At 35.4% G+C, this 10894-nt stretch overlaps 1 protein-coding gene across 2 annotated transcripts in view; it reads right to left on the bottom strand.

The window, feature by feature from the left end:
• Positions 1 to 3586: 3586 nt before the first annotated feature.
• Positions 3587 to 10894, bottom strand: part of LOC107694030 (calcium/calmodulin-dependent protein kinase kinase 1-like) — an 18835-nt gene continuing 11527 nt past the window's right edge. The window contains exons 2-17 of one of the 2 annotated variants that reach the window (XM_016493643.1): positions 9525 to 9626; positions 8370 to 8728; positions 7813 to 7860; positions 7654 to 7707; positions 6907 to 6958; positions 6689 to 6822; positions 6227 to 6263; positions 6104 to 6125; positions 5921 to 6009; positions 5611 to 5810; positions 5471 to 5524; positions 5309 to 5382; positions 5100 to 5187; positions 4860 to 4988; positions 3826 to 3926; positions 3587 to 3706 (exon numbers count right to left, since the gene is read on the bottom strand). In XM_016493643.1, the coding sequence (XP_016349129.1) occupies positions 3634 to 3706; positions 3826 to 3926; positions 4860 to 4988; positions 5100 to 5187; positions 5309 to 5382; positions 5471 to 5524; positions 5611 to 5810; positions 5921 to 6009; positions 6104 to 6125; positions 6227 to 6263; positions 6689 to 6822; positions 6907 to 6958; positions 7654 to 7707; positions 7813 to 7860; positions 8370 to 8627 (1413 nt within the window). In that variant the 5' untranslated portion in view covers positions 8628 to 8728; positions 9525 to 9626 and the 3' untranslated portion in view covers positions 3587 to 3633. Of the gene's footprint in view, positions 3707 to 3825; positions 3927 to 4859; positions 4989 to 5099; positions 5188 to 5308; positions 5383 to 5470; positions 5525 to 5610; positions 5811 to 5920; positions 6010 to 6103; positions 6126 to 6226; positions 6264 to 6688; positions 6823 to 6906; positions 6959 to 7653; positions 7708 to 7812; positions 7861 to 8369; positions 8729 to 9524; positions 9773 to 10894 lie in introns of those variants that run through there. The other variant, XM_016493642.1, reaches the window with a different exon arrangement.

Raw genomic sequence — 10894 nt, 5'->3', positions numbered from 1 at the left:
GTTATTTCCCTTAACCAGGAAATTAACGTTCTTAGAATTGACAGACAGTTGACCCTGAGAGGTCAAGTAAATACTTGATAGATAGATAGATAGATTCCTTTCAAGTGTCAGCTCCAGCCCCTAAGTCAGCTCCAGTGTTGGCTCCAGCCGCAGAATCCGCTCATTTCCCCCACCTCAGTCAAGAGCCTGCTACAGCCCCTGAATTTAATCCTGTCCTAGAGTTCGGTTATGAGTTCACTCCAGGATTCAGTAACGAGTCTGCTTCAGCCCAAGTGATAAATATCAAGGCAGTCACAATCTCTAAATCTACATGGGAACCCACTCTAACCCCTGAATCGACATCAGAGCCCACTTGTGCCTTTGAAATAACTCTAAATTTAATTCCAGTCCTTGAGTCCGTATGAGAATTCCACTCAGACTAAAAGTCTGCTCCAGAATATAGCCCAGTGATGGCTCCAGCCCCAGACCAGAGTTCAGTGACGACTCCAGTCGCTGACCAGAGTTCAGTGATGGCTCCAACCTCTGACCAAAGTCCAGTGATGGCTCCAGCCCCAGACCAGAGTTCAGTGATGGCTCCAGTCCCTGACCAGAGTTCAGTGACGGCTCCAGTCCCTGACCAGGGTTCAGTGATGGCTCCAGTCCTTGACCAAAGTCCAGTGATGGCTCCAGCCCTTGACCACAGTTTAGTGATGGCTTCAGCCCCTGAGTTCAGCCCTGAGATCTCTCCAGTCCCAAAGTTCAGTAATGAGTCCGCTCTAGTCGCAGAGTTCAGTAACGAACCCACTCCGGCCCTGAGTCTGCACCGGAACCCGCTCTAACCATGGAATCTGTTCAAGAGTCCATTTCTATCTGTGAGTTTACTCCAAATTTCCCTCCAGACCATGAGTCTGTACAAGAATTTCCCCCAGACCAGGAGTCCACTCCAGAGTTCAGCCAGGAGCCCATTCAATTCCCCATACTCAGTAAGGGGTTTGCACTCATCCCAGAACTCAGCCCAATGCCCGCTCTCATCCCAGAGCTCAGCCCAGTGCCTGTTCTCGTCCCAGAGCCTGGCACAGTACCTGTTCTACCTCCAGAATCCGCAATTAACAGGGCCACCAAGTCTCCCACTATCATGAGTGCTATACCTGAGTCTCCTGATATCAAATCCATTATGTCAGTGCCCAACCAGATTGTTTTAAGCTTAGAGGATTCAGAGTCCCTTCTGCCACTGATTGTTCTCCCTGTTACGGCGCTAACCATAATGTGTTTGGGCCACACACTGCTCTCCCACTCATAGCGAAGTGGAGGTGTTCGCTCCCAAATTTCATGTCTGTCCAAGAGGGTCTTTCCCAAGTTTCCTGTATGTCATGAGGCAACCAAGAAGGTCATTCCCGAACTTCCTGTCTGTCCTGATATGACCACGGAGGTCGTTCCTGAGTCTTCTGTCTAGCCGACCCCCCCAGACACCCATCTCTCAGCTGGCCCCAAGTCAGCCGACACTCCAGTCATCCTCAAGCCAGTTACTCATCCAGGAGATTTCAAGCCAGCAAATACTCCTGATGATCTCGAGCCATCCGATCTGCTAAGGGTTTGAGTCGCCAGCTCCCCCAGTTCTGCTCTGGTAGTCTTCAGCTCCCTCTGCTCTGTTGTGGTGGTCTTCTGCTCCACCTCCACCTCCACCAGCTGCCTTTTAAATTTTAGTATAGGGTTCCCTTGCACCAGGATGATCATATGTGGGGTCTGTCAGCTAAAAGACTGAAAACTGACAATTAATTTACTTTTTAATAAATTAAAAACAATACTGGCATTGTAAATGTACTGAAGCTAATGTCCAGTTGTCTCAGTAGCATTATGCAATGGTTGCTGTATATAATTCCAGTCCTATCGCCGAGCTTTGAAATGATGTGTATTGTGAAAATACACAAATAAATTTGATTTAACCTGATTATGAGAGTGTGGCTCTTGTAGGCCTGCCCATTCAAACAGGCACCACAGGACAACAATTTCACTGTAGGCCACAAATAGCGTTTGGATATTTCACACTTAATTCGTTACTAATTCAGTAAAATGATCAGATATGAAAGATTACAGTATCAGTTTTACAACTATCATGTTTCTGATTGCAGAGAAAAAGAGCATATTGCTGTACAAATGAGAAAACAACCCAAATGTTATATTTTAGCTCAAGAACTTAATTTAAATAAAAAGGGGTTTTGTAGGTTTACTTGTACATTCAGTCAGTTTGTACCAGCTTTTATACTGAAACAATGAAATAGGCAAAGTGTAGAGGTAATATTAACAGAAATGTCTCTGAATATATAGTCCAGAGGGAAAAGGGACACTTCAACGCTTCATTATGTAATACGTCTATAAAGAGTACTTACCAATGATTTTGACCTCTCCATCCACTGTTTTCACAAACTACCTGTCTGGAATGATTATTTCAAATGAAAATACAACAATAACCTGGAATTAATGCAATTCTAAAATGTTGTACAGAAGTATTACTGGTGATTTGACTGGAGACATCATGTTTTCTGAATGAGGAATTATATTGTTTTTCATTGTATCCACTGTCCACTTTATCCAACTCGGAAGTTATTTTTTTTGTGAATGTGCGAAACTTCCTATTCATTAGCCGCTATGGGTAAATAACTAGTCTCAAAGTAAAACGTTAAAACTATTTGCACTACAAACCAGTGGGATGGTGCAACTGAGTGTGTAATGTAAAGTGCATTCTAAAGATTACCAAGCAGAAAGCCATTGTGTTGTACAGTTCTGTTATTATCATTATGCTAGAAGGTTTTTCAAAAAGATTTACTTATGTTTTAGATAAAAGAATATCACAAGATCTTTTAAGGTTATTAAGTCACATTCAAAATCAAAAGAAAGATAATTATTTTTCTTTAAATGAATCATTTTATGGAACATCTTTCTCTGTATTTCTCATCATTATATATATATATACTGTATATACAAATACATATGCACACACACACACTTATATGTATACTATTGTAAGAGCAAATGTATAACAAAATATGCAGTAATGACAATCCTCTATAAAAAGAATGGGAATTCTAAAAAATGCATTACTTTAATAAGAATTTGGGAGAGGAGATTTGTTTTTGTTAAATATAATTTTAATATGGGGTTAAAAGTGTGTTAGTCTTGGACATATTTTGTGAGATTTACCCTAAAGTATATTTGCTCTATGGGCTCTTACACTGTCGACAAAAGTAAACTGTACAAGGGGTGATCCGTGAACATTGACTAAAACAGTGTGCTTAATAGGCTACAGTACGGTACCTTATGTTATATATAAGTATAATTATCTCATTCTTGAAAATTTGGGCCATAATGGAGCTCTTATCCTGACATACTATCTCCCGACAGTTATTTTTAAAAAGAGTGGCATACTGAGTCCCTGGGGTTTGTGTTGCTAATCAGAGAACAACCTCACAGAGGCACTAGAGTACATCCGTAGTGATTAATAATAGTGCACACTAAAGGAGCCCAGGAGCCTATACTCAGAATGCAATGTTTTTATACGCTTATTTTAATATAATCAAAGAATATGTAATACACACACACACACACACACACACACACACACACACACACTGAAACATGAGCATTGAGTCTGAAATACTAAATGTAGCTGATTATCATGGCAGTGAGGTCTATTGTGTGATACCTTAGAGGGCGAAACAGTGACATATCCCTGCAGAAATGAATGAGAGAAATAAGAACAAAATATCAATGTCAGTGAAATCACAGGTATTATGTGTCTCAGTATACAGTAGGATGCAGTGACGTGCAGTGGATGAGGATGTGACTTACACAGTCAGACCAGGGGCAGACATGGACCTGCCCTGCCTGCGGCTGGGACACTCGAACGGGTTACTGAAGGAGCGCTTCCGCAGCATGGACTTCACCAGGATCTTAAAATACGGCGCGAAAGAGAAAATATTCACTCTAAAACAAGTCATTAAACTGCACACATTTACAAATAACCACAACATGGTACTCTTTGATCCACAATATTGGACTTTTTTGAGACTCACATATTAAACAGTTGACGGTAGCCACAGACATCCATAGTATTTTTTTGGTTTATATATATACAGTACGTATATATTATGGAAGTCAATGGCTACCGTCAATTGTTTGGTAACCAACATTCTTCAAAATATCTTCTTTTGTGCTCAAAAGAAGACAGAATCTCATACAGGTTTGGAACAACACGAGGGTGAGTATATGTACCTTACCTTGTACCTTACATGTGCAATGACAATAAAGTTGAATCTAATCTAATGATGACAATTTTCAGTTTTGGGTGAACTATCTTTTAAAGGATTTAAAAAAAAAAGGAGTTGCATTAAATTGATCAAGTGTGGCAGTGAAGACATTACAATGTTACAAAAGATTTATATAAATAAATGAAGACTAATGAAAAAAAAAATCAGCTTGCCATCACGGGAATAAATTACATTTTAAAATATATGAATATAGAATGCAGTTATTTTAAATTGCAATAACATTTTACAATATGACTGTTTTTACTGTATTTTTGCGCAAATAAATTGTGAGCATAAGAGACTTCTTTCAAAAACATGTATATGTTCATGTTGAATGAAAGTGAATGTTAGACCAACAATAACAGTTTCATAATTAAAATTGTGGATTTGTTTGCTCCCAGAATGCATTGCAGCATGTGCGTGTATGGGAGAAACTAAGGGAACTAATCCTATAAATCACAATGCACAATGATTTTTTCCCTAATTTTTATTTTTTTATTAAATTGACCATTACTTTTTTTTTTTTTACAGTGTGTGGCAAATGTTTTTTTTTTTTCTTTCTTCAGATGTACTCACCACAGCAGACAGGCTGGGAACTAGTTTGACAGAGTTCTGCACCTCCTCCTCAGTGACCTCCACCACAGTGCAGTGCTCCTCCTCCAGGGGCAGAAGATCCGTGCCATCAAGCGTGACCCACGGGTACAGCTGCCCACAAACTCAAGATTACACACACACACACACACACACACACACTCAGAGTAACACTAACATCTACACTTTAAAATACTTCTCAGCAATCTTTCAATATGATTTCACCTTGATTTCTGGTAACGTGATTCTAGTTTCAGGGACTCTGTCCAGCATTCTGATGATGAGATCCTTCAGCCCATCACTGATCACGGGCCTGTGCAAAGAACACGAACATAATTACACCAGTCTATCTGTCTGTAATATATTTATAATATAGTAAAGCCCCAGATTTGTAAAGCATTTAAATAAAAGAATTTTCAGCATTGGTGACTCACATGTCTGGGAACTCGACTGGCGCAGTCCTGATCTTTTCATGCAGGCCTAAGATGTATTCATCATGAAAAGGACACTAAACAAAGAAATATTAACAGATTTGTATTCAATATATCCACAGATGCTCTTAACCACATTCATATTTTAAAAGGTGAATGTCTTACCCTTCCAAAGATGAAACAAAACAGCGTCACTCCCATTGCCCATATGTCTAGAGCCTGAATCCAACGAGAGTCGATTGTAAATAATAAAGAATCAATGGCTTCACTGTATGTAAACAGAAATATTCAATAAATCTTCTGACCTTTCCACTAAATCTGAGGTCCTGGTCAGTCAGAGTTTCAGGTGCCATGAAAGCTGGTGTTCCTGCACTGTCTGATAGGAGAGCATCGTTCCCCTCAAACACATTACTGACACCGAAATCTGCGATCTTGATGTGTCCATCATCCCCCAGCAACAGATTGGAGGGTTTGATGTCTCTATGTATGATTTTCTGATAGTGCACTAAAAAAAATAAAACATGAAACAAGTAACTATAACCAAACCCTAAAGTTAAATAAATGACATTCGTAAATACAAGACAGCTTAAAATACCCTAGACTAGGGAAACATACAGTATTCAATTCCTAGGATGACATCTCTGAAGTAGAAGCGGGCCATTTCTTCTGTTAGAGGACTGTCTGTTGGGATCTCCATCACTGGACTAGGACGGGGCGAACATGATAAGAGAAAAAACAAACTAAAGAAACATCTAGTTTGTATATGTGTGGTAATGCCCTATAGGTATAAATACTCACCCTTTAGGTACCAACTCAAAGACTATGAAAGGGACACACAGAATAAATAGAAAGCAAAATAGATCAAAGAGTAAAAAGGAAAGTGGTCTATATCGCAGATTGCTGACTAACAAAATGACTTACCCATGTGCAAGTTATCCTCAGCCGGGTCATCAAGAACCTTCAGTTAAATATCACAGGACAGATGCGTTTTGGTTAGTTATTACAGCAGAGTTGTTATTTAATTTAAATATGTTTGATGAAATAAAGCTGGAATACAATAAAATATAAATATTAGATTAAAAACTTAAATTTGTAATATTGCCTTGGCAGCTAACTGAAATAAATACGTTTAAGTTTTAAGCTGAAAGATAAAAATAAATTAAAGCTAAATAAAAATACTTTAAAAAACAAAAATGGCAAAAAGCAAATAACAAAATAACTGAAACTAACATTGAAAATGAAAACTGGAAATATCAAAATAAAAGCTCATTCAAAATAAAAATATATACTATATAAATGATACCAAAATAACACAGAGTTATACTTTATAGTCCAACATATTTGCCTTGTATGGTAAAGAATCCTGACATGTTTTTGACTCACCTCAACTAAATGAACAACATTAAGATGGTCAAGTTTCTTCAATATAGCAATTTCTTGATATACCCGGTCCAACAGGCCAGAATGCTTTAAAAGATTCTCTTGGGATCCATTTGATTCTCTGGAAGGACGTCGCCCTACACAACCATCACAACATTAATATTAATATTCTGCAGACAAACTTCATAAGAGTAAATGTAATGTAAATGTTTATCGCTTACGTGGGAATCCATACTGCTTCATTAACTTCTTTTTGGATACCAACTTCATAGCCTGGAATAAATTATTATATTATATTATATTATATTATATTATATTATATAATGGCTGCAATATAACAAAGAGTGAAAAATTTAAGGGGGTCTGAATACTTTCCGTACCCACTGTATGTTTGATGAAATAAAGCTGGAATACAATAAAATATAAATATTAGATTAAAAACTTAAATTTGTAATATGACTTACCCATGTGCAAGTTATCCTCAGCCGGGTCATCAAGAACCTTCAGTTAAATATCACAGGACAGATGCGTTTTGGTTAGTTATTACAGCAGAGTTGTTATTTAATTTAAATATGTTTGATGAAATAAAGCTGGAATACAATAAAATATAAATATTAGATTAAAAACTTTAAAAACTTAAATTTGTAATATTGCCTTGGCAGCTAACTGAAATAAATACGTTTAAGTTTTAAGCTGAAAGATAAAAATAAATTAAAGCTAAATAAAAATACTTTAAAAAACAAAAATGGCAAAAAGCAAATATGCTATATGCTATATATTATATTATATTATATTATATTATATTATATTATATTATATTATATTATATTATTATAATGCCATTTATTTGCAATTTGTGAGCATTTTTGTAAGTAGTATTAATAATATAATATAATATAAATGGTAATGATAATGATATGGTTAAATGCTGACAGAAGAAAATATAATTTGACAACTAATATGCTTACATAATACTGGTCATCATCTTCATTATATGCTAATTTGACCACCCCATAAGAACCCTGGGTAAAAAAAAAAAGGAAGGTTAACAGAAATAGTCAATCAATCATAAATATGAAAAAAAAAATTTAAAAAATAAAATAAGATACTTAAGTACAACCACCAACCTTTCCTATCTGACTCTTTAACTTGTACTGGTTTAGCTGGACACAGTCCTGTGGGCAGAAACGGGAATGTATTAGGAATGTTGCAAATATGACGATAATTAACAAATAAAATACTGATAATTTAATATACTCATAATACTCACCAAAAACATAAAATAAACAACATTAAAGATTAATTTAATAGCATTTTTTCTTTATTTCAAAATTTCTATATGCTGTAAAAATGATTTGTAAATAAAACATTTAAAAATATTATTTTACAAGAAAATAGTTCAGTCTTTCTACTTTTAAATGTAATGTTTAATTCAATGTCTTTCTTGCCATTTCTCTGTAATTATTTGCAAAATTTACTAGCAATTTATGAGTGAAAATTGTAAATCCCATACCTAAATCATGAATTCTTTTGGCTATGATAACCATGTATAGTGAAAATCTGATATCGTGACAGCCCAAGTATAATGAACTCCATGTTAATTTTGGTGAACATACTCCACTGATGCTCAACAATCTCAGGTAACAGTTTGCAGCAAAAGTATAAAATCTCCTGCCCAACTCACATCCCCATCAGAGATAGACACCCGCTTCGATTCAATCGTGGGTCTTCTGGCTATTCGTGGGGTGATGCCATTCTGGTAACTGGATCGCTCCTGCAGTGACAGCTTGCGATCGGAGAGACTGAGGCGATGTGGGGTGGTCCTGTAGCCATTAGAAGGGGTCAGTCTGTTGGCAGCCACGTTCATGGCTGCTACCATGTCAGCCAGTTCAGCATTATAATCAGGGTCCAAATCCAGCCTGTTAGCTATGTCAGCACTCATGACTGTCCTGCTTCAGTCTGAGCTGTTTAGAACAAAGCACACATCTCAGTGGACATCGCAGAGCTGGTGTTCTTCAGACTAGTCTCTGTGGGAACGTCAAACTGTAAAAGCAGAATTGGATAGTTGAGTTTGACAGCAATAAAAAGCACACTCACTGCCATAAGTTCAAACACATTTAAGTGACGCGTTGTTCTCTTTAAACAACAGAACTTTTCACATCTCAGGTTAAATATGCTTTACGGTTATTACGGAAGCACACAAAATAGACCACTGCTAAAGAGAAATAACTCACAAACCATCTTTATTTCTTTTATAAACATGCATAAACAGAGAAAATACATTTTAAAATAGTCTGAATATTGGCTTTGATAAACACAAAAATGAAATCTACAATGGTCTAAAATTATAATTAAATTTGTGGTCCCATCTGATTCAGGGTTATTATTGTGAACTAAAACAATTAAACAAAACAAAGCAAAACAAAAACATTACTTGAAATAAAATAAATATGAACTGAAATCAAATAAAATATGAGAAACTTAAACGTATTTTATTTCAGCTACAAATGTAATTTTTGTTTAGTTTAAGTCATTACTAAAACTTGAACTAAAACTAAAGTTAAAAAAGAAAAATATATAATACTGAAATAAAATCTTTCAGCTAGTTGCTGAGGCAACATTCATTCAGTTTAAGTTGAAGTATTAAAACAATTTAAATTACATCGACATAAAAAAAACTAATAAAAATGACAAAACACAAAATTACTTTACACGTTTTACAAAATAAATACAACTTAATTAGCATAAATATAAAATAAAAGTAGGTTGTGTCAATCAAGAAAGTATTATTTGTACAGGTTTCTAGTTTTTACTATACATAGGAATTGTTATTACTTACATAGAGCAGCAAGAGTTTGTATTGCCAGCCATAGTGTTGCATGGTCTTCCACTCATCAGGCAGAAAACTGCTGTGCCTCTGAAGCCCAGAGGACTCCAGACTCTTTGGGATCACCGAAGCAAAGAGGATTAGCTAGCATGGTCACATTTAGTCCAGCGTGGCTATATCTGTTCCAAAAGACTGTTTACATGTACTGACTCTAGTCAGTGAAAGGACATAAACAGTAATCAATGAGCGAGGCTACGTCATACTGAGGGCAAGTGTGAACACACAAAGTATGGCAAGTAGTGAAATGATGGCTAAGTGGCTAAGTTCTTGAACCTCCAAGTCAAAGTATAACAGGATAACACTTTAAGGTAAAAGCAATATACTCTTGAGGTGGGAAAGAAGATCAAGTGTTATGTAACCTCATATAGGACATACACTGGACAACAAAATTGGATTTAATCCAAAACAAAGATACTTTTATAGAACATGTCAAGCTTATATCCTTATCCTTACAAGCTTATATCCTTAAGAGGTTCCCCTGTTCGGAAATTATATATATATATACACACACACACATACATACATATATATATATATATACACTGTATATATATATATATATCCATATATATATGATACAATAACCCATATATATGAAGGTTATTGTATCAATTGGATGTCTAATATTTAGTTAATTTAATGAAAAGTAATATGTTGGAATATAACTAAATATAAAGTAACAGGGTTGATGATGGCATGTTGACAGTTTTATAATTAATTTGGCCACGTTCACGGTATTATTAGAAAGGGAGTTTAATGCTGATACTTTTTACAAATATCTCATTTTAAACAGGGTTTCTACAGACATGAACAAGTTACATTTAAGACCTTTTTAATACCACCTTATATGAAATTTAAGACCTAAACCTGTAATGGAAATACACATTTTATTACATAGATATATGTAATATTTAATTTGTTTAAATAAAAAAGAAAACAAAATATCATTGCTGTAATAAATGATATTTATTACTACGATATACAGTGAACTTTTCATATCAGCAGACCATATTCCATACAAAATATCCCTGCAGAATAACTGCATCACTGAGATTTTTTTGGTGGAGTAAACAATTTATTCTGAAGCAATATTTTCATCAGTGTTCTATCAGCTTTTACATACTTAAATCTGCATATTTTTATTTACCTTTACAAAGGCCTATTTTGTAAAATTTTTAAATGAATGCATCTTTCGTGTCACATTATTACAATTGATCAATAAATTCAATATACACTATAGGGCTGCTACCAGTCAGATTAAATAATTTACACTGCAAATAACAATAATTACAACTGCAATAAATAATGTTATGAGATTAATG

The sequence above is a fragment of the Sinocyclocheilus anshuiensis genome, unplaced genomic scaffold, assembly GCF_001515605.1.
Source record: "Sinocyclocheilus anshuiensis isolate Anshui unplaced genomic scaffold, SAMN03320099.WGS_v1.1 scaffold2360, whole genome shotgun sequence".
Taxonomy (NCBI): Eukaryota; Metazoa; Chordata; class Actinopteri; order Cypriniformes; family Cyprinidae; genus Sinocyclocheilus; species Sinocyclocheilus anshuiensis.
The sequence above is the reverse complement of the archived record's forward strand: the minus strand, read 5'-3'. Positions and strand labels throughout refer to the sequence as shown.